This window comes from Boleophthalmus pectinirostris, unplaced genomic scaffold (assembly GCF_026225935.1).
Source record: "Boleophthalmus pectinirostris isolate CB_2022bp ecotype Guang Dong unplaced genomic scaffold, ASM2622593v1 HiC_scaffold_16, whole genome shotgun sequence".
Lineage (NCBI taxonomy): Eukaryota > Metazoa > Chordata > Actinopteri > Gobiiformes > Gobiidae > Boleophthalmus > Boleophthalmus pectinirostris.
This window is the reverse complement of record NW_026571095.1, coordinates 1,088,382-1,114,825: the sequence shown is the minus strand read 5'-3', so window position 1 is coordinate 1,114,825 and position 26,444 is coordinate 1,088,382. Positions and strand designations below refer to the sequence as shown.

General features: G+C 41.7%; 1 protein-coding gene across 1 annotated transcript in view; it reads left to right on the top strand.

The window, feature by feature from the left end:
- The window catches only part of atp1a2a (ATPase Na+/K+ transporting subunit alpha 2a), a 350,773-nt gene that overhangs the window by 160,335 nt on the left and 163,994 nt on the right, over positions 1–26,444 (top strand). Inside the window, exon 11 of the mRNA XM_055151513.1 lies at positions 20,869–21,003. Coding sequence (XP_055007488.1) covers positions 20,869–21,003 — 135 coding nt within the window. The remainder of the gene's footprint in view (positions 1–20,868; positions 21,004–26,444) is intronic.

Sequence of the window (26,444 nt, the reverse complement as noted above, 5' to 3'; positions counted from 1 at the left end):
TAATAGTAATAATAATGATGATACTGTGGAATGTAAGTGACTGCATCTGTTAAAGTTTGTTAAACAATAAATGACTTTATAAAGTCTCTTTTTTTAGTTCTATATCAGTCTTTTGATCTGCCACAATAATGTAACAATGAATTTAAATGAAAATACCTCAAGTCGGGCTTTTCTTAGCAATTTATAGGTGAGATTAAAAATAGATTCATTAGATTCATTAATTACAGATCATAATTAATTAATCTCTCAATTTTTTTAATCACCTGACAGCACTAATAAAATAATAATAATAATAACACTCAAAGAGGCTTTACAGAGCATTATTCATTTGCTCCATATCCTGTGGAGGTAAGCTACAACTGTAGCCACAGCTGCCCTGGGACAGACTGACGGAAGTGAGGCTGCCAGTCTGCGCCATCTCCCCCTCCAACCACCACCATCACTCACATACACACCAATTTCATACTAGGCAATGAGGGTGAAGTGCCTTGCCTAAGGACACAACAGCAGTAGCTAATGATGCTGATAAACATACAGTATATTAAAGGTTGTATAGAGGATTTTCCAAGGAACGAGAAATCCAGCGACTGTTTGTCCTTTTTCAAATGTTGCGCATGCGTGAAACCACCCCCCTCCCCTACAGCTCCTACGTAGAAACGCCTCCTCCCGCCTCCTCTTTACGCCAGAAACAGGTTTGTTTACAGCCGGTGCTGCACATGACTTGTAAACAACTAACTACAGTGTTGGTTAGACAAGGCGGAGAAGTGAGGAGTGGGGGGAGCGGGTGTGCGGACATTTCGTTCGCGGACGAGAAGTGAGGAGCAGGAGAGAAGAGCGGAGCAGGGAGAGAGGAGAGAGGAGAGGAGAGGAGAGAGAGGGAGAGGAGAGGGAGAGGGGAGCGGTGCACGGAGATTCCGTGCCCGGAGAAGTGAGGAGCAGGGGGAAGAGCGGAACGGGCAGCGGGGGACAGGAGCTGGAAAGGGGTGCAGAGAAGAGTGCGCGGAGATTCAGTGCGAATGAACTAGCTACAACACGCAGCAGCAAGCGGACTCTTTCTTTGCCTTGAAAATTACGTTTTCAGACATAGGATATCGCTTTCGTGTCCTGAAAAACGTTTGTCTAGCTCTTGGAAATAAAGTACGTTTTCATAATAAGCAGAAGTTTCCTGTCCAGGAGTAATTTGTGGACCAGTGCGTCAGTCTTTAGACCCTGTGTCTGCTTCAGTCGCTCCATCGCTGGAATGAATCTCCAAGAATCACCTTAGTTTGGCTTCGCTGCTTTTCCCCTTGTCTTCTTCTTTCAGCGACCTCAAAAACGGACTTTCTTTTGCGGTGAACTGCTCCTGGATTCTTGTCGCCATTGCAACAAACTTTGTGCGAACTGCGAGGAAGATATAGGTCAAAAAAAGCCGCTAAGAACTGTTGCGTTGGTGGAGTAAACAGCGTCTGTGCGGCTTGCGTCTGTGGACTGCGTGACAGTCGTACGTAAACCACGTACCGGCGGCGGCGCAGGCAAGTCAGTTACGCTAGAAACGTAGGGAGTTTGATTGACAGCCTGTCAGCTAACAGATAACGAGGCAGTGTCGTTATCTATTGGCAAATGTTTATCTGGCCCCACCACGTCCAGAGTTGATGAATTTTTATTTTTTTTTTGGTCATCATAATTACAAGGCGACTGCACCTCTATAATGCTATCATTGACAACTTGAAACAAAAAAAACAAAAAAAAATCCTCCATACAACCTTTAAGTGAGTTGTTAATAAAACAGATCATCTCTTAGTTTTTATAGTATAAAAAATACAATACTACAGACGAATTGAGTCAGACAAAGCTATCACTGCTTTAAAAAATAATTTACTTTCTCAAGATTGGGATGCTAAATACAATATCCAAAATGCAGAGAATGGATACAATGAATTTATGAAAATATTTGTAGAATTATATAATACAAATTGTCCAATTGTATACTGTAGTAAAATAGTAGATATAAAGAACACCCGTGGATAACAAAGGGTCCTCAAAAAGCTTGTACAAAGAAAAACAGGCTATTCCGAAACTTAATAAAAAAGACTGAGGCAGAGACTAGATATAAAACACATTAAAATAAATTAACAACAATTTTGAGAACGAGTAAGAAAGATTATTTTAGGAAATTGCTACATTATAATACAAACAGTGTTAAAGAAGTGTGAAAAATATTGAATCGTGTTATAAAGCAGAAAGCTATCCTAAATTCTTTAAAGATAATAACACAGATGAATATAACAGGGAGGAGGTGGAAAATAACTTCAATCAGTTCTTCTCTACTTTGGGTTCAGATCTGAAGAACAAAATCTCTAAATATACTGGGGAAAGTCAACAGCTGATGGACAGAAAGCCCCATTCCATGATTTTGGCCCTGTGGATGAAACTGAAATGGTCAGCATAGTCACTGATTATGATTTGGATATGGAACTGATAAAAGAAGTAGTCACAGCACATGTCTTCAATCAACTAATTTTTCCCATTTTAGATTACTGTGATATCATTTATCAAAATACTACAACTTCTATTCTCCAACCACTCAACCTTATCTATACCAGTCTGTGCAGATTCATTCTCCACTGTCCCTTTAGAACTCACCACTGTACGATGTATCACCAACTGTCCTGCTCACTCTGTCCTCCCGACGTCAACTTCACTGGCACATTTATCTTTAAATGCATTAATCTCAGTTATCCTCAATATCTCAAACAGTATTTAATTCCATTCAGATCCTCTTACAGTTTACATCACACAGATCAGATATTTTTTGTCGTCCCAAGAGTCAAAAAACAAATAGGAAAACACTCATTACCTCCGCCAAGGAGGTTATGTTTTTGCCGGCGTTTGTCTGTTTGTTTGTTTGGTTGTTTGTTTGTCTTTTAGCAACATAACTCAAAAAGTTATGGACCGATTTTGATGAAATTTTCAGGATTTGTTGGAAATGTGAAAAGGAAGAACTGATTTCATTTTGGGGGTGATCCGGAAGAAATCCTGGATTCTGGATCACTTTGAAATTTTAGTTAACATTGTGGTAAATGGGGCCGAAAATTTTGTTTCTCAATATCTCGGTTAATTATTGACCAAACCCCATGAAATTTGACTCAGGGATGGACAATGGGATCCTCTTTCATATTCCAAATTGAAAGATACGAGACAAATATTTATGGAAAACACAATTAATATGAGGGGGACTGTAGTCCTTGGCGGAGGTCTGCGCTCTCTGAGTGCTTTTCTAGTTTAAATATAAAGTTCCTTCTGATTGGAACAATCTTCCTTCATTGATTCGTGCTTTAACTTCTGTCCCTTCATTTAAAAATGCTCTTGGTTCAATATTTACAGAATCCGTGTAATTGTTTTTGATAATTTTGTTGAATTTTGTTGTTCATCTTGTTGTATTCTGTGATTATCTTTGAACTCTGTTTTATTATTATTATTATTATTATTATTATTATAACTTTTTATTATTATTTTAATTAATTTATTTATTTATTTTCAAATTTGTTTTATTATGTGTCAAACAGTCAAATGTGAGTGAGTGTGTGACTCTGTGTGTGTGTGGTTGTGTTGATTTTGTTGTTTTGATGCTTATTTGAATTTATGTCTCCTACTGTCTGTCCTACTGTATCTGTCTTTGTCATTGTATTTATGAGGACCCCCTCGAAAACGAGATAGCGAGACATCTCAAGGAGCTTATCCTCCAAACAAATAAGTTCAAATTAAAATCTGTCATTTCGTACTGGCACAGTTTTGCTACAGATGAAAATGGCAAAAGTCATACCCTTATTTAAGTCTCGAAACAAGCATGAATTTACCAACTACAAACAAGAGTCTCTTCTACCACAATTCTCAAAAATATTAGAACAGCTTTACAACACCAGACTGGAAAAATTCATAGATCGACACAACCTACTCAGGCCGGTATTTCGTGAGTTTCGTTGTCTTTCATTATTGTATGAGGTGGGCAGGAGCAAGAAGGGTCTTGCCCAAGGACCCACACTGGCTTGCTCATTCGAACCCGGGTCCCCCACGTGAAAGTGACTTACCAGTTGAGCTTATAACTTTTTGTGTTGTAATGAAATGTGCAAACTGAGCAATTATGTCTTTGTTAATTTGGGACAGTAGAAAAGGGGTGGGGTTAAATAAGTATTTATTTCCTCCCACTCCTTTCGGACACAAGTAAACTCTGTGTGACATCTTCTTTTGTTTATTTTTATGTTAAAGTACTACCGTGTTTTCCGGGCTAAAGGCGAGTTTCAGCTGACGTCATTGTTATTAAAAGCCCGCGTTGCATGCTGGGAAATATTTTGGTTGTAGGCAAGAAACAAACGGTCAAACATAGTGCATAACCTCATGTATTTATCCCCAATAATGGTAAATTCCTGCTGCATTCTCGGACACACAAATAGAAGCACGGAAGAAGGAAAATGTCTTTTTCGTATTCTGAGTGAAAAGAACCACTAACAGTGAATTAAACGACTTTCAAACATCCGCAGAGCAAACGTAGAAGATCCTTGCAAACCGTGGACTCCAACAAGTTCAACAACACATCGAGACTCTTGGAGGCTTTCATCTTGGCCCAGGAGTTTCCACCAAGTCATTGTGGATATCGCCAAATATTTGAATATTTAGCCAGGGACTTGGCGATTCCGACCAGAAATTTGGTTTGGTCCAGGCTTTGTCGGGGTTGAAAAGGGTGATTTGGCTCCGTCGATGCTTATGACCAATTTCTGGTCAAATGGTCTTGGGTCCTCTGCCGTTAGAGTGGATCAATACCCTTTATGTGCTTTCGCGCTCCGTCCGTCATTTTGAATTAGTGTTTATTGCTGCCAACCAAAATAATTCCCAGCATGCAACGTGCGCTTTTGTCAACAATGAAACTCGCCTATTAGACGCACTCTTAAGCCTCTAACCCCATCAAAAAACGACTGCGCGCCCCGCAATCCAGAGCGCCCCATACAAGAATCCACTCAGGTGTCCCAGCACGACTTCAGTAAACTAAAAAGCCACACCACCCACAGTGCATGCAAACACACATGGAGCAGACAGCGACAGTGCAAAGAAACACAGCCGCAGCCACACTCATCGCTCCACGCGGACGAGGAATGGAACGGAGGAACGAACCGAAAAAGTGAGTGCAATGTGCCACTTCTTGACACGACTGAACAACTGAGTCACTGCGAACACGCCGACAATCCAGTGGTCCCAGACAGCACCCTCCCTACACGCCACAACTGAACAAAGCCCAGAGTCACCGTGAACGCCACAAAAAAAGTCCCACTGACCCATCCAACTGTTGTGTTTTATTTAAAGTCCAGTGTGGTTTATTTGTGAAAAAAGTTAGAAAATAGACCATTTAATGACAGTGCACCTTATAATCCATCCATCCATCCATCCATTTTCGTCCGCTTATCCGGGGCCGGGTCGCGGGGGCAACATCCTAAGCAGGGACTCCCAGACTTCCTTCACCCCAGACACGTCCTCCAGCTCCTCCGGGGGGACCCCGAGGCGTTCCCAGGCCAGCTGAGAGACATAGTCCCTCCAGCGTGTCCTGGGTCTTCCCCGGGGCCTCCTCCCGGTGGGACATGCCCGGAACACCTCCCGAGGGAGGCGCCCAGGAGGCATCCGGAACAGATGCCCGAGCCACCTCAACTGGCTCCTCTCGACGTGGAGGAGCAGCGGCTCTACTCCGAGCTCCTCCCGTGTGACTGAGCTCCTCACCCTATCTCTAAGGGAGCGCCCAGTCACCCTGCGGAGGAAACTCATTTCGAGCGCTTGTATCTGCGATCTCGTCCTTTCGGTCACTACCCAGAGCTCATGACCATAGGTGAGAGTAGGAACGAAGACTGACCGGTAAATCGAGAGCTTCGCCTTTCGGCTCAGCTCCCTCTTCACCACAACGGTCCGATACAGCGACCGCATCACTGCCGAAGCTGCACCGATCCGCCTGTCAATCTCCCGATCTCACGAGTGAGGGGAGGACGGAAGACGGAGGATGGAAGACCCCGAGATACTTGAACTCCTCCACTTGAGGCAGGGACTCTCCACCCACCTGGAGAGGGCAAGCCACCTTTTTCCGGTCGAGAACCATGGCCTCGGACTTAGAAGAGCTGATCTTCATCCCAGCCGCTTCACACTCGGCTGCAAACCGCCCCAGTGCACATTGCACTGGGGCCTTATAATCCAGAGCACCTAATAGCCCGGAAAATACGGTATATTTTTGTTAATTTGAGACTGTAGAAAAGGGGTGGGGTTAAATAAATATTTACTCCCACCCCTTTCGGACACAAGTAAACTCTGTGTGACATCTACTTTTGTTTATTTTTGTATAAAAGAACGACTTATTTTTGTGTTATATCTATGTATTTATGTTCTCGGGGGAGGTTTTATGCATTACTGTTCAAATAAATAGTCACCCATTAATTCAAAATCAAATTTTATTGTCTGATAATGAGAAAGCGCGTGTTAGCATGCTAGTTGTTGTTAGCTTGACTATGATTCAAAACTCCGCTCTGGCCTCTGAATGTTGTGAAAAGTGCTGCTTATAAACTCTGTGGTGAATAATGAGGACACTCTGAATGCATAAGGTAAGAGAGGAAGAACTTTGGACCAGTGCAGACTGTTTACAGTGAACTAGTTCAGTTTTTTTACATTCTATATCAGGTACAGGATCTTTAGAATAATAATGTTGACACTTCTAATAAGATCTGTCTGGAGGAAGTGAATCATGTTGTCTTAGTTATAGTGAGTCTTTTATAGATGTGAGGACACTGAAGCAAACTCACAAAAGTCTGTGTGAGTGTGTGTATGAGCAGTGTGGGGAAGGTGACTTTTAAAATGTAATCCCCTACAGATTACAGATTACATACCTCAAAATGTAGTTTGTAACAGAATCCATTAAGTTACTTAACGTGAGTAACGTAATCTGAATACTTTGGATTACTTGATTTGTTGTAAAGAAGCAAAGATGAGGATATCGTAATATAAGATGTTTTGAAAAAGAAAATGAAAAGGCCGAGTCTTTAAAAATATTATTGATAAAAGAGGAGGAGAGATGGTCCACGCAGCATGGTTTAGTCCTGTTAAATCCTGATTTAGTCCTGGTTTAGTCCTGGTTTAGACCTAGTTTTAGACCTGGTTTAGTCCTGGTTTAGACCTGGTTTTAGACCTGGTTTAGTCCTGGTTTTGTACTGGTTTTAGTCCTGCTTTAGTCCTGGTTTAGATCTGGTTTAGACCTAGTTTAGACCTGGTTTAGACCTGGTTTTAGACCTAGTTTAGACCTGGTTTTAGACCTGGTTTAGTCCTGGTTTAGTACTGGTTTTAGTCCTGGTTTAGACCTAGTTGAGACCTGGTTTAGTCCTGGTTTTAGACCTGGGTTTGGTCCTGGTTTAGTCCTGGTTTAGACCTGGTTTTAGACCTGGGTTTGGTCCTGGTTTAGTCCTGGTTTAGTCCTGGGTTTAGACCTGGGTTTAGACCTGGGTTTAGACCTGGCTTAGTTTCCGGCAATGAGTGGAATTACCAAGAAAAAAAAAAAAAAAGGGGATATAGCCCCAAATGTGAAAACAGGAAAATACCGCAGTGTAATGAATTTATTTCAACAAAGTAACTGTAATCCAATTACCACCCATTGAAACAGTAACTGTAACTGAATACAGTTACTCATAATTACCTCCGCCAAGGAGGTTATGTTTTTGCCGGCGTTTGTCTGTTTGTTTGTTTGTTTGTTTGTTTCTTTGTTTGTTTGTTTGCTGTTAGCAACATAACTCAAAAAGTTATGGACCGATTTTGATGAAATTTTCAGGATTTGTTGGAAATGTGAAAAGGAAGAACTGATTTCATTTTGGGGGTGATCCGGAAGAAATCCTGGATTCTGGATCACTTTGAAATTTTAGTTAACATTGTGGTAAATGGGGCCAAAAATTTTGTTTCTCAATATCTCGGTTAATTATTGACCAAACCCCATGAAATTTGACTCAGGGATGGACAATGGGATCCTCTTTCATATTCCAAAGGCTGATCTGGATCTGATCCAGAAGACTGATTTTATCACAATTTATATAAAAATGGGGGTAGTCCTTGGCGGAGGTCTGCGCTCTCTGAGTGCTTTTCTAGTTTGTACTCTGATTATGTAACGCCAGTACATGTAATCTGTTACTCCCCAACACTGTATGAGTGTGTGTGCATTTGGACAAAAATAGTAAAATAAAAACACCAGAATCATGTAGCGCAGTGTAAAACAAACATTTTACGACCAAAAGGAGGAGCCTGATATGTTTTGTCCATTTACATACAGTCTATGCGCTCAGCCCAAACGTTTAGAAAAGGCTCTCTATGATAATATTTTATGGCTGATAAATATGACTGTTTTTTCTAGAAGACAAAGATTGGTATAATATTTGTGCGTGTGTGTGTGTGTGTGTGTGTGTGTGTGTGCGTGTGCGCGTGTGTGTGTGTGTGTGAAACATCTGCTGTGGAATGAGGAGATGTGACAAGCGTCTGTGGGACATGTCTCATCCACCTGCTCAGAGGAGTAAACCTCAGCCACGTTGTGACAGTGACACAGAGATGAACAGTGTGGGGGTGCGCCTTCTCGTCTCCATGGAGATGATACTTCTGTGCCTGGAATGTTCTGCAGTATGGCAATGAAGCTATCCGTCTTGCATTTATTCATTACAGTTTTTTGTTTTCTAAAAATACCCAGTAGTTACGTTACCATCGTGTTCCAAACAGGTGAGCAGAGACGCACTTCCAGGTCCAAACAGGAACTGAGCATGGGCGTACTTCTGGCTCCATTCACTTTGGCTCCAGTTCACTTTACATTGAAAAAAACATCGCCCTTCTTTCTGTAACTGCTGCTCCTCATTTTAGTGTTAAAATGTTAATGTTTCTAGTCCGAAGAGGTTCATTTGGTGTTCCATTTTGTTTTCACCCTGTGTGTCTGTGTGTCTGTGAGTCTGTGAGTCTGTGTGTCTGTCCATCCGCGATAATTCCACCATTTATGGACCGATTGTCACCAAATTTGGTATGTGGGTCAAGCCCTGTGCCCGATGCTGCAGGTCATTTGAGGTCACACGGGTCACACGGGTCACTTGAAAGGTCACGCCATTATAAAGGTTAGACAATTTAGCCCATTTCTGAATCATCTGTGGCCTAAAACATTCACCCAATCATCACACAAGTTGGAACACACATAACCGGGGCACACTGGATGTTACAGGTTGAAACCGGTCAAGGTAACCAAAGTCAAATATGCGTTTTTGGTTATAACTCCGTGAAGGATCGATAAAATATTAATAGTTTTCGAGATAATCACTAATTATAACAGTTCCTTTCTCTTTCAGTGTAGCCGTTAAAATTCTAATTTGGAGCGAAAATGATTTCCATTTAGCCTTTTTTTGGTGATACACAACACACTGATCTACAGTCACACAACTAACATATACGCAACTCATGAAAAATGACATTTTGGTTACACACTAGTAAACACAGACATTGTGATCAATATCACACAAATGTTCATGGGCCTGTACAGATACACACATTGCATTGTGGATATAATGATCATGTAATATGGGCTGGGCTCCTCATAAACTGCTTCTGTGGTGATGAACTAACCCACCGATGCCTCATGGGGACCAGGTTGATATCTCTGATTGCGCTTGTTAGGTTCTTTTTTTCAGACCAAGAGTTTGTTTTCATCCCTGACAGTTTGGACTGCTCACTACCGGCTGACTGGACACGTCACAGCAACATCACGTGACCACTCTGAGGAAGACCGCTAGTGAGCAGTCCAAACTATCAGGTATGAAAACAAACACTTGGTCTGAAAAAAGAACCTAATAATATATGTTAATGTTTGTATTAAAAGCCCGCCTTGCATGCTGGGAAATATTTTGGTCGGAGGCAAGAAACAGGATAGCGTCAAACACAGTGAGTAACCTCGCGTATTTATCCCCGATAATGGTAAATTCCTGCTGCATTATCGGATGCACAAATAGAAGCACGGAAGAAGGAAAATGTCTTTTTCGTATTTCGAGTGAAAAGAACCACTAACGTAGAAGATCCTAACAAACCATGGACTCCAACAAGTTCAACAACACATCAAGACTCTTGGAGGTTTTCATCTTTTCTGCTGTGAATGGCCCAGGAGTTTCCACCAAGTCATTGTGGATATCGCCCAAGTGAATATTTGTCCAGGTAGTTGGCGATTCCGACCAGAAATTTGGTTTGGTCCACCTTTTGTCGGGGTTGAAAAGGGTGATTTGTCGTCCGTCGATGCTTATGACCAATTTCTGGTCAAATGGTCTTGGGTCCTCTGCTGTTAGACTGGATAAATAACCGGGATCAATACCCTTTACGTGCTTTCTTGCTCCGTCCATCATGTTGAATTAGTGTTTATTGCCGTCGACCAAAATAATTCCCAGCATGCAACGCGCGCTTTTGTCAACAATGAAACTCGCCTATACAGTCTATGATTCTTACGGTGAGCTGGTTCGCCTCTCCACGGATATGACCTGCTTGTCTCCATGGAAATAGATGCGTACGTTTACACTGGACTGTTGTAGCAGCTCATTTCCCATCCGCTTGGCCAACATGAGGCTCATATACGCACAGAACAGACTAGAATAATATTGTACAGAATCCATCAACTGCTCAGCCTCTGCTCCGTCACAGAAAGAACAAATATTACACCAAATCCTTAAGTCCGTCCGCATTAGCCAGTGTGTTCCGTCTGTATGTCACAGTGTTACAGTGACTCATCGCGCAGAGATCGCAAATCTTCAGGGGAAACGTTTGGGTCATTTGTATGAACGAGGATTACTTTGGAATGGTCAGTAATCCTGAATAAACACAAAACCACTACAGCTGATACCACAACAGTTACAGTTTCTCTTAGTGGAGTAGAAGTTTTCACACATTTTTAAATTGTTTCATTTGCAGTAATATTATTGAATTATTTGATGTAATCGTATATTTTTGGCTTCTTGATCCATTTCTCTTTACCTTACCAGCCAGAACCACAGGCTTTGAGAAATGTTTCCAAAGATGAGTGGGTCTGGAGCTCTATCCTTTCTCCGTTAAAATAAAACAACACAAAGGGACTGAGAAACATCACAGATTTTTGCAGATTCAACAATCAAACCACCAAACTATGACTTGTTTTATGTAGTTATAGAAGTGATTTAGTTCTGAATGTTTTGAAGAGAAGATGTCTTCTGCATTTGTGAGACAGATGATACAAGTGAGCAGCTGGGGTTGGACCGTCTCGAGTTTGGACAGAGGTTTTTCCGCGCTCTGTGGTTGTTTCCTGTCTGGGACTGGCTGCTCAGGCAACAGACACAACACAAAATTGATTCTTTCAAGCTTTAAGCCATGTTAAAATGTTGTTACTCGAGCTGGGTATCATTAAGAAGTTGCTGATTCGATACATATCTTGATACACTGCACTTTTGATTCGATATGATATATTTCATATTGATTCGATACAAGTAAAGACTAAATCATGGCTGTAATACTAAAAGTCTTTATTAAACCACTTCTTGTGCAACTTTAATATGAAAAACATCTATTTTAATCCTCAAAACAGTAAATATGTAAAATGTCCACCATATCGATACTGTATCATCACATTAAACAATACGATATATCGATATTTCAATATTTTTGCACAGCCCTAGTTGTTACCTCCTCAAAAACAGACCTGGAGTTATGTCACACATGTCTGAGTAATCCTTTATTATTAGTCTGTCTACATCTCCGAAGCTCAAAATGCTCTGTTCCACCTTGTGATGTCATGTAGTGGTAGTTAACAGACACCTTTCACCTTTAGTTCTATAAAGATTGTCAATTCCAGGGCTGAAATTATCCAAATTATTCTACTGTAGGTGTAGAGTTTAAAAACACAGTGGAGCACTTCCTGTATAACCATATGACATCACAAGGTGGAACAGAGTGTTTTCTGTTTGAGAGAAGAACTCAGCCTAAATCTACAGGGTTTGTGTGTTAAACATGTGTGAATGAAACAAAACACAACTCCAGGTCTGTTTGTGATGAGAAAACTACATTATGGTTCAATTCAAACTGCAGCCTGAAGTGACCCAAATCTGATTTTTTTTTGTCCTCTAGGCTCCTGTATCTGATCTTTTAATGACACATCTGAATGTCACAGATCAGATTTTTTCAAATGTGACCCAGGCCACTTGGATATGTGCTCCTAAAACCGATACATATCCGATCTTTTGACATGTGACTTCACTCTGAACGTCCAGGTCGCATTCATCCCACCTGTACATCAGGCTCAGAGTCTCATCAATGGAGGGAAAGCGAGGTTAGCGAGTTGATTAATATTTGGGGGATGATTGTATTCAGGCCAAACTTGAGGGGTCTTATCGGAACCGTGTGGTTTTGAAATGATTGCCAAAGAAATGTCCGAGCGCGGCTACATGTCCTGGCTTCAATGTCAACGAAAAATAAAGAGTCTGCAAACCAAATACAACGAGGCTAAAGACTCAAATTAACAAAGCGGTCATGGACGTGTAACCTGTCCATTTTACCAAGAACTGGACCATATTTCGTGAGACAAGCCCAGCGTTTAGGTGACTTCTGTAAACACTGAGCACACTCGCTGCATGTGACGTAGTCGTGTCCTCCAATGTGCATGCGGGACACTTTTGGGGCGTTTAAAGTTCACACTGGAGATCACATACAAGTCACATTTACCATATTTTTCGGACAATAAGTCACACTTTTTTATGGTTTGTGTGTTCCCTGCGACTTATAATCCGGTGCGATTTATATATTAAAATGTTCACACTGAAGTCTAGCCTTGTGTGTCAGTATCTGCTGCTCCTATTACTCCTGTACCCCTGTCACTTTGCCCTTTACTGCACATGTCTCCTGCAGAAAGAGCCTCTGTATTGCTGCAAGTAATGAAATATGCAGCTGAAAACAGTAATTGAGCAGCAGAAAGAAAGATTGAAGAGAGCGTAAAACATGTGAGTAAGCAGTGATGAACACAGCTTCACGGCAACTGGGAGGGTGCGCCATGCAACTTTCCTGGAAGTCACTGGACGGATGGACAAAGCCTGGACTTCTGTGACAATCGAAACCATCCAGTCAGGATTCAGAAAGATCGGAATAATTCTAACTGGAACTGATGCTGAGTCTGACGACAGCGACACAGAAGAGGAAGGGGTTCTGCTTTTACCTCCGGAGAAGTTCAGCTGTGACAAAGAGGATGAAGAATTGAATGGATTTAGTGATTTGGAGTGAGATGGAGAGTTTGGTAAACTTGTTATGTTCTGTTGTTTACTCTATAGTTATCTGAAGAACTGTTCATGAGTTACGTTAACATACCAGACGCCAGTTGTTCTCTGTTTTATTATTACTTTAACTTGCCTTTCAAGATGAAATGTCGGTTCCTGGTCTCTGATTTTATACAATAAATTACACTCCGGAGAGACTTAGTCAGAAAAATACATAACGCCCTCGCAGAAGAATCGGATTTCATTAAAAAATCCGAAAACTAAGCATTAAGCCCTGCAGTCTGAACGTAGCTTATAACATAGATCAGAAAATAGTAGAATATGAGCCCTTTAAAAAACTTTCACTGATTTGCAAATTAAGTTCATTCAAATTGCGACTTCAATGCGACTGTGATTAATCGTACAGCTCTGTGTGTATTTCTCTCATAACTTGACAGTTCTCTGCCCCTCTCCGCTCCCGCCGCGAGTAAAACAAACCATAAAAAGTGGTCGATAGCGTTTGAGTCCAGTGATCCACAGGCACCAGAGCTCACATAACACCTCCCCAGCACGAAGGCTCCGATCCAGGCTGGAGAGGAGCCCGCGCGCCCCTGGAAGCTCTGGATCTCTGCGCCGGCCAAACACAGGGAGGTCTATACAAACGGCTGGGTCTTAGTAAACACACGGAGGCTGAGAGGAGCCGTCGATAATCGCAGAGCCAGAGCGGTCTGCGGGAGAGCGCCACCTGCAGGCCAGACTGAACCTGAATCAGCTCACAGCACTCTGGTGTTTGGGCAGCGTTCAGCTTTAGTATGATTGTTGAAGTCAAAATGGGAAATAGGAACTGTAGACAACTAGAGGGATATTTATTTGACAGTTTAAAGTGTCAAGAAGAACAAAAGACAGTGGTGGTTGTTCAGTCCAATCCAAACCACTTTATTTCTATAGCACATTTTATAAACATGACAGTTTCCAAAGTGCTGCACAGACAAATAAATACAATAAAGACAATAAATCAAAATAATAATAAAACAATCAATAAAAAGTCTTAAAATTAAGGATGTAACAGTAACCAAAATGTCGTGATATGGTATCGTCAAAGTTCTCACAATAATATCGTGGACCATCACAATATATCAAATTACAAGTCTCTTTGTTTAATGAAGTGTTATGGTGCAGCAATAGCAAAAAAAGACAGAGAGAACTACATAGACCATAATCCTTTGCTCCATTTCAGTGCACACTACATCTACATTTGTCATCTTCAGATCTTATTATACTTCCGCAGTGATAAAAGAAACGCACCCTCATCATGTTTTTTGGTAGCCAGGCTGGTGCCACCTAGTGCCCCCACTCAGTTTCATTTCTCTCCAGTGACTAGGTCAGGAATCAGAATACACTGGATGGTTTGCAAAAACCCCAGAAGCTGTACACCGCACACCGGCCAATCAGTGAAGAGCTGTGAAGCCATGACGTCAAACTCCAGCGCCTGTCTGTGTCCCTTTTGTGGAACAGCACAAGAGTAAACAAAGCGGTCGAGATGGATGTAGAAGAAGACAGACATTCTGTGTTTGAATCCCACTAATGGTCCTGTCACACCTTGACTATTTAGTCAGTGTATGCCAACGTACCAGAATTTCCCTGAAATGCTGACATACGCTGAATGTTTTTTTTTTTCTTTCAATTTTGAGCGTATACATAGTGTAACCCTCACGCTCTCCTCGGGGTCACATTAACCAGAAGATTTTTTTTTTCCTTCCCGCTCTCTTGGGGCGGGTCAGTCAGACCCAAAAATTAATTTTCAAATAAATTCTCGCCAGGCGAGAAAATTAATTTTTGGGTCTGACTGACCCGCCCCAAGAGAGCGGGAAGGAAAAAAAAAGTTCTTTGAAATAATGTGACCCCGAGGAGAGCATGAGGGATACGTATTCATAATGAGTTGGATGTACACATGACACATTAGTAACTTATATAGAATGTTTTGATAACATGTATATAACCTATACCTATACTTAAAGTGCTCAGTGCTCAGAGTGTTGCCAGCATCCACAGCTTATGCCCAACAACAGTCTAACTTTTGCACAGCGCACGGCAGCGTATCGCCGACACTCACGGCGCTTGGTCTCACCCAGTTCCTTCTCCACCACTGATCTCTTTTTCTTCTGGCTCTATTGGCACGCAACTGGTACAGTGACAGATCGATGAGATCATGCTGATGTTGGAGGACAACTACTTTGTATTCTCGTCTCAGCCTTGCCAGATCCCCCATCTCTGGTACCACAGGGTCTGCTTATCATGAAGTCTGGAGGAGTACAGACTGTTTCCTCCTCATTTTTATATACCAATTTCCCAACACACTGACAATACACCATTATACGGTATCTATATGTTAGAAACACGCTTAGTAAGTTCTGTGGTCGTTGGAAATGTCAAATACGTTCGCATATGTCAATATGTGTTGGAGGTAAGTTTGACATAAGTTACACATAGGCTGCGTTCAGACTGCAGCCTGAAGTGACCCAAATCCGATTTTTTGGCTTCTATGTGACCTGTATCTGATCTTTTAGTGACAGTCTGAACGACACAGATCTGATTTTTTCAAATGTGACCCAGGCCACTTGGATATGTGCTCCTGAAACCGATACATATCTGATCTTTTGACATGCGACTTCAGTGTGAACGGCCAAAGTGCATTCATCCACCTACACGTTATCAACAAACCACAAACGTCACTATTCTGCGCTGAAGTAGGTGAAAATTGTTAATAAACTCTTGGCTACGTCTCCGCATCCACATGTTCCTTTCAACAGACGTCGCTGCCACTGTCCCACAAAACGCCACGGCCAAAAACCTCGTCCTTCTCCTTCTCAATCTCCTCCTTAAACCATGTAAGTTGTTCATGTTCTGGCTCCAGTACAAGAGGAACTTTCAAATCGTCAGGTGCTCAGTGCTCGCGTCCATGTTTGGACAACTTCTGTAAACACAGAGCACGCTCACTGTGGTTGACATCGTCGTGTCTCCAGTGCACATGCGGGACACTTAAGGGCCATTTACTGTTCACACTGGAGTCACATACAAGTCACATTTAAGTGGAAAGGTGAACGACCTCGCAAAATCATCGGATTTCACAAAAAAATCAGAATTGAGCGTTAAGCCCTGCAGTCTGAACGTAGCCATAGTTTCAAAGCACATTACTCATAAATTATAGGTACACTAGACATTATCTCAGCGTATTAGGACTTATGAGTAACTTTCACTTAACGTGTGTGACTGTGTGTGAACGATCACATAACCTATGAGAAATTTTCAGCATGCTCAAAATCTTTCAAAGACCTTGCCATACGTCGATGTATGCCAGCGTTCTTCAGCGTGCTCATAACTTATACAAAACTTACCTATAACTTATCTGACATACGCCAGCGTATTTACAAATTTTTCATACGTCGGCATACGCTGGCTAAATCGTCAAGGCGTGACAAAGAGAAGATAAACGTTCCCAAAGTAATACACCAGCCATTTTGTTTACAGTGACCTGCTTCACCTCCTGCTCCACTTAGCCCTTCTTCTTTCACCATCTGAACATTTTCCTCAAACACACGCACACAAAAAAAACTTGTAGAGTCTTTCAAATGGAAGCTGCTGAGTCCCCAGTGCAGCTGACGCCACAGCAATGCCATTCACCAGGACACATCTCGCCCAACACCGTCATGAATCAGTAAACAGGAATAAAGGGCCTTCTCTTGTCTCGCCGCCGCCCCTTCCCTCGACTTTTGGGCACTGAACATCATTATAATATATTGGCTTTGCTGCTGGGATGATTTGCAGCGATCATCACACTGGATTTCACAGGTAATGAATTTTCCTCATTCAAAATCTGCCCCCAAAAAACAACTACTTAATGTCACCCAAGTCTGAATCGATAAAGCCACAAAAGCATGAAAAACAAACTTCGGAACGGCGCGCATCCAAAACAAGGATAATCTGAATTTGGGCTCCGAAAAACCACCTCCTGATCCCGTTTGCGTGACAGACTGCGCCGGGACAGTCTCCGAGTTAATACGCAACATTTAAATGCATAGAAAAACGTGTAATTTGCAAGTTTTACGGTTGGTTTTTGCATTTATTACGACAATAACAGATCGCACAAGCTCGGTTCCATTTCAGAAAGCCGTTTGATGTTGTTATGTAACTTATGAGCGGAGCAAAATGGAGCAGATAAGAGCACGGAGACACAGGCAAAGGGAGACTGGAGAGTTTGAGCTGATGTGAAAAACCAATTAGTGAAAGTGTTGTGCGGACAGACATTGGGCTAATATTGTTTTTAGTCTCTTCACTTCGTTTGAATCATAACATCGTGAATCAGATCCAAGATGCGCTAAAGGCTCTGACTGAATCAATGAGGAGCAGCTATAGTCTGTGCACATTTTCTGTCTGATCCATCTCTCTGCATGAGGCTCTCTACTCTGGATTAAAGCTCATGTATTATTAAGCAAAGTGACTCTTGAGCTTTAAATCATGTTATAATACTATTTCCTCAACAAAAACAGACCTGTAGTTGTGTTTTGTTTCATTCACACATGTTTGAGTAACTCTTTATTATTAGTCTGTCTACATCTCCAAGGCAAGGCAAGTTTATTTGTACAGCACCATTCGTACACAAAGTAATTCAAAGTGCTTTACAGAATAAGAAATACATTAAAATCATAATAAAAACAAATCAAAACATAAATAATCATGAAGATTAAAATTGAAAAAAGAGAGACATAAATTGGAGAGAAGAGTGCAGAATGAAAACCTTTCAGTTATATGCACAGTTAAACAGAAATGTTTTGAGCCTGGATTTAAACAGCGTCACAGAAGAGTCTGTCTCACATGTTCAGACTGTTCCAGGTTTTAGCTGCATGAACCTGAAACTCTGACTCCCCTTGTTTAGTCGTGACTCTGGGCACCAGCAGGAGGCCGGTCCCTGAGCTCCTCAGAGTGTGAGATGGTTCATATGACACTAACATGTCACAGATGGACTTTGGTGCTCGGCCATGGAGACACTTGTACATCTCCAAAGCTCAGAATGCTCTATTCCACCTTGTGATGTCATGTAGTGCAACTTTTACCTTTAGTTCAGTACAGACTGGTAAATCCAGGGCTGAAAATATCTGGATTATTCTATTCATCTATCCATCCATTTTCTTCCACTTAACCGGGGCCGGGCTGGAGCAGCAGTCTAAGCAGAGACTCCCAGACTTCCTCCGGGGGGACACATCCTCCAGCTCCTCCGGGGGACCCAAAGTTGTTCCAGGCCAGCCAAGAGATATAGTCCCTCGTGCATGTGGGACGTGCCCGGAGCACCTCCCGAGGGAGACGCCCAGGAGGCATCTGGAGCAGGTGCCCAAGCCAACTTAACTGCTCCTCTCGACGTGGAGGAGCAGTGGCTCTACTCCGAGCTCCTCGTGTGACTGAGCTCCTCACCCTATCTCTAAGGGAGCACCCAGACACCCTTCACAGGAAACTAATTTCGGCAGCTTGTATCTGTGATCTCGTCCTTTCGGTCATTACCCAGAGCTCATGACCATAGGTGAGGGGAGGAACGTAGACTGACTGGTAAATCGAGAGCTTGTGGCTCAGCTCCATCTTCACCACAATGGTCCAATACAGCGACCGCATCACTGCAGACGCTGCACCGATCCACCTGTCAATCTCATGCTCCACGCTCCCCTCACTCGTGAACAAGACCCAGAGATACTTGAACTCCTCCACTTGGATTATTCTAGTGAAATTGTATGGAGTTTAAAAACACAGTGGAGCTCTCTGTATTACCACATGACATCACAAGGTGGAAAAGAGCATTTTCTGCTTTGGAGATGTTAACCGACTAATAATAAAGAGTTACTCAAACATGTGTGAATGAAACAAAACACAACTCCAGGTCTGATTTTTTTTAAGTAACAATGTTTTAACATGGTTTAAATCTCACAAAAGTTTTTTTTTTCATAACATGGAACCTCTAAATAAATATAGCATGATTAAAGCTCGTACAAGTTTATTTTACATTATATTTCTGTCTTAGTAGCTGTGCCTGTCTCTGTCTCTCATGCTGGTCATGGTTTGAAACCGTATCTCCTCCTCCTGAATCTGAGTGGTCATATTGTGTTTGTGGTATGTCCAGTGCTGTTGATCCAGAGTCTGTGTTCTATCTGTATTTGTGCACGTTTTAAGTCTGTGATTCTGTGTTCTATCCGTGTTTGTGTGCGTGTAAGTGTATGTCTGCGGTGAAAGGAGACATGAGGTGCTCCGCAGATAAAACAAGGCCCTGAATAATACATGAGCAGCATAATGGAGCTAAAGTATGAGCTCTCAGGTTCAGTCTAATCAATGACAGCAGAGAAGAGACACGACTCCTCTGAGCCACTGTAACACACTGGAGACTGACACTGACAGGTGTGCGCTACTGTACAACACACAAACACACCAAACTATGATCATAATCTGATTTCTGGAGTTATCCGATTACTGAGATGTAAATCTGATATGAGTAATGTGATTTCTTTCTGAGGTTTCACACCTGTGCAGGTTTTGAGTCACTTAAACGTGTCCAGGCAGCTCAGGGTGTACAGGGATGGGATTGTGCCAAATCAGGCCTGTGCTTTTAATCCCAGTTTAATTGAGATCAGTTGTTTCTAATGGACAGTGATCAGACGGGTGTTTTTGAAAGGAGAGATCCACAGCCAGTAAAAACAGGTCATTCAGAGCAAGACTTTGGAGTGAAGATTTGATCTATTTTCTTTTTTTGTGTGTGTGTATGTTAAATGGCATTAATTAAAATTCTGTCTTGTTAATGTTCAGGAAATCATATTTAGAGCATTTTAATTAGTTTTAAATAAAATTAAATTGAACAAAAAAGGAAGTTATCAAGTATGTGGCCATACCAGCTTGTCAAAGCCTGATCTCGTCATATCTCAGAAGCTCAGCAGGGCCAGGCCTGGTCAGGACTTGGATGGGAGACCATTGGGAAAATCAGGTGTCACAGGGGGGCGCCACATGGAAAAACTGTCATTGTGTCCTGAGGCAAAGCACTTCACTCACATTGCCCAGTATGAAAGTGGTGTGTGCGTGAGAGATGCTGGTGGTCAGATGGTGCAGACTGGCAGGCACATTTCAGTCAGTCTGCCCCAGGGCAGCTGTGGCTACAACAGTATCGTACCACCACCGGGTCTGGAGTGAATGACTAATGCTCTGTAAAGCGTCTTTGTCACATATGTCTGTGAAAAACGCTGTATAAATTTAAAAAAATTACTTACTTAAAAGAAATCTTGATAAATATTTTTGCCCTATTTGCCATGCTACATTAGACTTTGTCACAATACTGGAATTTGAACTTGATTTTGAAACTAAGATAAATAGTATCGATCAGAGATTTTGATACCACAATGAAAATGAAAACATCTCTCTTATTAAACATTGCACATATTGATGTGCTTGTCCTACGGAGAGCTCCAGGCTCCTTCACCATCTCCATGTTATGATCCAGACTATAAAATATTGTGCAGCTCTCTCCTGATCACCCCTCATACTCTTTCCTCTTCTTTTTCTTCTTCTTGTGTTTTAGCGTGACACAGCTGGAGACGCGTCAGAGTCGGCTCTGCTCAAATGTATCGAGGTTTGCTGTGGCAGTGTGCGCAAAATGAGGGACAGAAACCCCAAAGTGGCAGAGATCCCCTTTAACTCCACCAACAAGTACCAGGTAAAACCAAACTCCAACCAAACAGATCCACTTTAACTCCACCAACAAACACCAGGTAAAACCAAACTCCAACCAAACAGATCCTCTTTAACTCCACCAACAAGTACCAGGTAAAACCAAACTCCAACCAAACAGATCCTCTTTAACTCCACCAACAAGTACCAGGTAAAACCAAACTCCAACCAAACAGATCCACTTTAACTCCACCAACAAACACCAGGTAAAACCAAACTTAAGCACAATTTAAGCACTGAAACTGGCAGCCCAAATGAAAGACTCACATGAGGATCATGTCCCATGTCTTCGTAATTAAGAATAAATCAGCATTACAGTTATTATCAGTAAAAGGTATATTTGAGGTTTCTGAAATAAAAAATGTAAAGTAATGTGAATCATATGTGTCCTTTACTTTTAAACCATATGAATTCTAGAAAGTTGTGCTGTCACATGAACACAACCTATAAGAACCAGGCTGATGTGTCCTTGAGCATCAGAAGAGCCACAGAGTCCCAGGTTAAACCTCTTCTCCTCTGCAGACTCTCTCTTTCTCTGTCTCTGTCACCTCCCCTCTTCTCTCTCATATTTTCCTCTCATCCTTTAAACATGTGCACATCAAAAATACAGCAGCTCACAAGCCGGAGTGTGAGAGGGCGCTGAGGTCACAGTTTACAGGCGTCGTACGGAGCACTGAGTGTGAACCCATTCACAAGAATATGATGATTTCATCCAGTATAGTTTATTTTTAGTCCTGCTTCAGTCCTGGAGGTACTTGACTTAACATTTTTCCTTCTATATTTTGTAATGTGCATCTTTAAAGGTCCTATATGAGGCAAAGTTGACTCTTATAAGCCTCAAGTTATTTTATAATGTTGTTACCTCATCAAAAACCTACCTGGAGTTGTGTTTTGTTTCATTCACATGTTTGATTTTAGTTAGGGTGACCATATTTCCATTTGTAAAAACCCGGACACCTTACAGGAGGTGGGAGGTGGGGCCTCGACATTGAGCTACACTCGTCCTTTGCTATGTTGCGGTTCACCTTTCGTGGTCTCGTTGTTTCGCGGATTTTCTTTTTCTGTTTTTTTTTTTTTTTTTACACATGGGTGGGTCAGGACTAAACCAGGTCTAAACCAGGACTAATCTTGGACTTAAGAGAGAGAACGCCGAGCAGTTTGTCCACAAAGTGCGATCGGGCAATTGCCGCGTTTACCTCTGTGAGGTGCAGAGCTGAGCCGGTCCTTTCTCCTGCGGTCACCTCCGAGCCCGTCCAGACAGTGAGTCCTGTTTCAGTTCTGGTTTAGTCCGAGTTCAGTCCTGGAATCAGTCTTAGGTTAGTCCTGGGTTAGTCCTGGTTTAGTCTTGGTTCAGTCCATGGTGTAGACAGCGCAAAAGTTTGATATAATCTCGGGTTAACGGGCGTTGTACTGCGCGGTTGTGGTGTTGTATTCCAAAAATGGACCCGTGCAGGACTCTGCGCTGTAGGCTGCATTGCGGAATAAAAGAATCTTGGGTTCGTTACATAAAGAAGGAGGAAAATAACAAAAGGACGACAGCAGCAGTAAGTTTCAAGAAGGATGCTAAAAGGATTGTAACTGTCCTGTCTGAAAAAATGATATAAAGTGTGTGCTGGAGGGTTTTACAGACTTAAAACAGATATAATAATTGTAAAATATAAAGTTGATACTTGCACCTATCGCAGGTTATTTTCAGAACGTAACCCCCGTGATAAACGAGGGACCACTGTACTCTCACTTCGCAACCTGTGCATGTTGTACCCGTGTAGTAGGGGTATGTTGTGTTTTGCTGAAAACAAAAGAACCACTTGAGTGATTTCTCACTGCTTCCTTCATGCACAAGTTTAATGCAATGAAGAGAAGGAGCGCGAAATCCCCCAAGTGGCGTGCGAAGGCATTACCAATCACCAGATCATTGAATCCCAGGCTAAGCAGTCGATAACAGATGTGATGGATGGTACTGAAAAATAAACTAAAATAAACGTTTTAATAAACTTTTAACTCTTTTTTAACTGTTTTTTAACTGTTTTTAAGGCTTATTTAAATTTATATTTATTAATATTTATTACCAACCTTTTTACTGTTTTTAACTTATTAACATGAAATCTCCTGAACTGTATCACGGCCACTGGGCACAAAGCATAACATTAGGGGCATATAGCACCATTCTAACCTATCACATGCACATGGACTCACACTTATCTCAACCGGGATGGAAAACGGAGAATTTCTTGTCCAAGTCATTGTTAAATGTGCATTTGCATTTCGGTATGTTGCAGACTGACTGACTGTTTGTGTCTCGCTCTTTCTGAGTCACAGACGCTACGAGAGAAGCTCAGTTTAATGCCCCCAATGAACGGTACTGAAAACCCAGACACTTCCATCACTTAAAAAAAAAAACGGACGCCCCAGACAGGATGCCAAATACAGACATGTCCGGGGAAAAACGGACGTTTGGTCACCCTAAGTTTAGTTTGTCTACATCTGCAAAGCTCAAACTCCACCTTCTGATGTCATGAAATTAACAAATTAACAACTACCTTTTACCTTTAGTCTAATAGAGATGAGATATTTGGTGGAGTGGAGTGTGTGGAGTACTTCCTGTATCACCACATTTTCAATTTGAAAGAAGAACACAGCCTAAATGTGCAGGGTTTGTGAGTTAAACATGTGTGAATGAAACAAAACACAACTCCAGGTCTGTTTGTGATGAGGAAACTACATTAGAACAGAAAATAGTGCAATATGGGCCCTTTAAATAGAGAAAAAATATCAAATCAGACTGGAGTTGGTTAAGGATTAATTACATGACTATTCGCAACGATTTGTTAAAAGTGAACTTCAAGCATTTATTTTTTTTGCGATCATCATCAAATATAAAACGTTCAATCTCTTAGTCTAGACTCTAGAGCTCTACACCTGTCAGTCCCTTCACACTGTCAGACGGCAGCACAGTGTCTTTAGCTCTCATAATTTAAACATGTGCACATCAAATATACAGTGGCCTGAAAGCTCCATGAGAGAACAGAGAAGAGAGGAGAGAGGGGAGAGGGGAGAGGGAGAGGGAGAGGGGAGAGAGGCTGGTGCTACACAGGCCTGTCACTGTAGCTGTGGTTTAGGTACTCTTTCATTTTAATTTGACAGTTTCAGTGCTGAAATTCAGTTGGTTTAAGCCTAAAATGTCTCTCTCTGATCTGAACGGTCACTCCCTAAACCCCAGCACCTGCACCGATCCTGAATCAGTGCTAGTGCAGCCTCTACAGCTCAAGGAGAGAATTCTGGAGGTTCTGAGCTTACACCTGAGGCCTGGTCTGTCCATAAACTGAGAATGAGACAAAGTTGTGTGTGTGAATCTGCAGGTGAAGGCTCTGGTGACACAGGTTCAATCATAATCCGTGTATCATTCGTTTTTCAATATAAAACCAAAAATAAGAAAACGAAAAAACAACAGTTTTCATCGTTATTTGTCTCCAAAACCAAAATGAAAAAATGGATAATGATTCGTTTTTTCAGTTTTTCGATTTTGTGTTTAAATGAAGAATGGAAAAAAACGAATGAACGAATGATATACGGATTAATCATGATTGTGTAGAACTTTAAGGCAAGGGCCCGACCAGTATGGATTTTTTTTGCAGCCAATATGATACTGATAAAACAGGAGCTGAAGGTGCTGATAGTAGATATGAAAAAAGATATATTTAGTGGTGAAAAAATTCACTATAAATCTTCAGTTGATTATAAAACTTAGGTTTGGTCCTATTGGATTTTAAATTAGTTTTATTTAGTTGACATTTATTGTTTTTCTGCCTCTTTACAGTCATTATTTAAAGACAGTAGGTCGGACTAATGGCATTTTCATTTCACATTCTAGCCAGTAAAGAAAGTAAGTAAACTACCACTATCAGCCTTTAGAGGTAAATGCGTGCGTGTCACATTAATTAAATATATGCATAAATGCAGATCATTCACACTTCTATTAACTGTTCATTTACATATTAATGCAGGTCCAAAAACATATACACAGTCACTATAGTCACTTTACAGTTGGCTAATGTCAGAGAAAACAGCCTGTTTATGTGAGATCTACAGCAGCTAAACAATGAGAAAGAACCATAAGTAGCTACAAAACTGACACATTTGTAACACACACCGCTCACACAGACACGTCCAGTCTTCACTTATGTCTTATGTTGTGTCTTTTCAATCCTGCCTCAAAAAGAACATCCATAAAATATAATATAATATGGAGAGTCTAAGTTTTATGACGAGGTGTAACATGCCCACCTCGACTATCGGCCCATATCAGCAAGATTTAGGCCGATAGCCAATATCTCTCCAAGTACAAATATCAGCTGATAATATCGGCCAACCGATATATCTGTTGAGCCCTATTTAAGACAGTAGAACTTTGTACAGTTCCTTTAAAGTTTTAAAGTCTTAAAAGTCTTGCACTCGTTTCTTTCCACGTTTTTGAGCAGATGTGTCTTGCTCCAGTACACACTTGAGGGCTAAGTAAATCCACTCTGTACTGAAAAATCATGTTAATGGAAGTGCAAGTTAATCTGGAAGTGCAAATTAGCATGCTAGTTTGTCACACAAAAGTCACATTTCCATAATATGAACACTGTCTGTGTAACTGTTGGTTGAAACATCTCTTGTTTCTTTTGTTTATCCCTTGACTACATTAAAACCACTGATCCTCTAAGGCTGCGTTCAGACTGCAGCCTGAAGTGACCCAAATCCCATTTTTTGGCCTCTATGTGACCTGTATCTGATCTTTTAATGACAGTCTGAACGACGCAGATCCGATTTTTTTCAAATGTGACCCAGGACACTTGGATATGTGCTCCTGAAACTGATACATATCTGATCTTTTGACATGTGACTTCAGTGTGAACGGTCAAAGTGCATTCATCCACCTACACGTTATCAACAAGACACAAACGTCACTATTCTGCGCTGAAGTAGGAGAAAATTGTTAATGAACTCCGTGTCACTGAAGTGAAGCACATCACCACTCACCACTCTTGGCTCCGTCTCCACATCCACATGTTCCTTTCAACGGACGTCGCTGCCGCTGCCCCACAAAACACCACGACCAAAAACCTCGTCCTTCTCCTTCTCAATCTCCTCCTTAAAACAAGTAAGTTGTTCATGTTCTGGCTCCGGTACGAGAGGAACTTTAAAATCTCCAGGTGCTCGATGCTGCGTCCATGTTTGGACAACTTCTGTAAACACAGAGACACTCGCTGTGGTTGACGTCGTCGTGTCTCCAGTGTCACATGCGGGACACTTTCGGACCGTTTAATGTTCACACTGGAGTCACATACAAGTCACATTTAATTGGAAATGTGAACGACCTCGCAAAAACATCGGATTTCACAAAAAAATCGGAATTGAGCATTAAGCCCTGCAGTCTGAACGTAG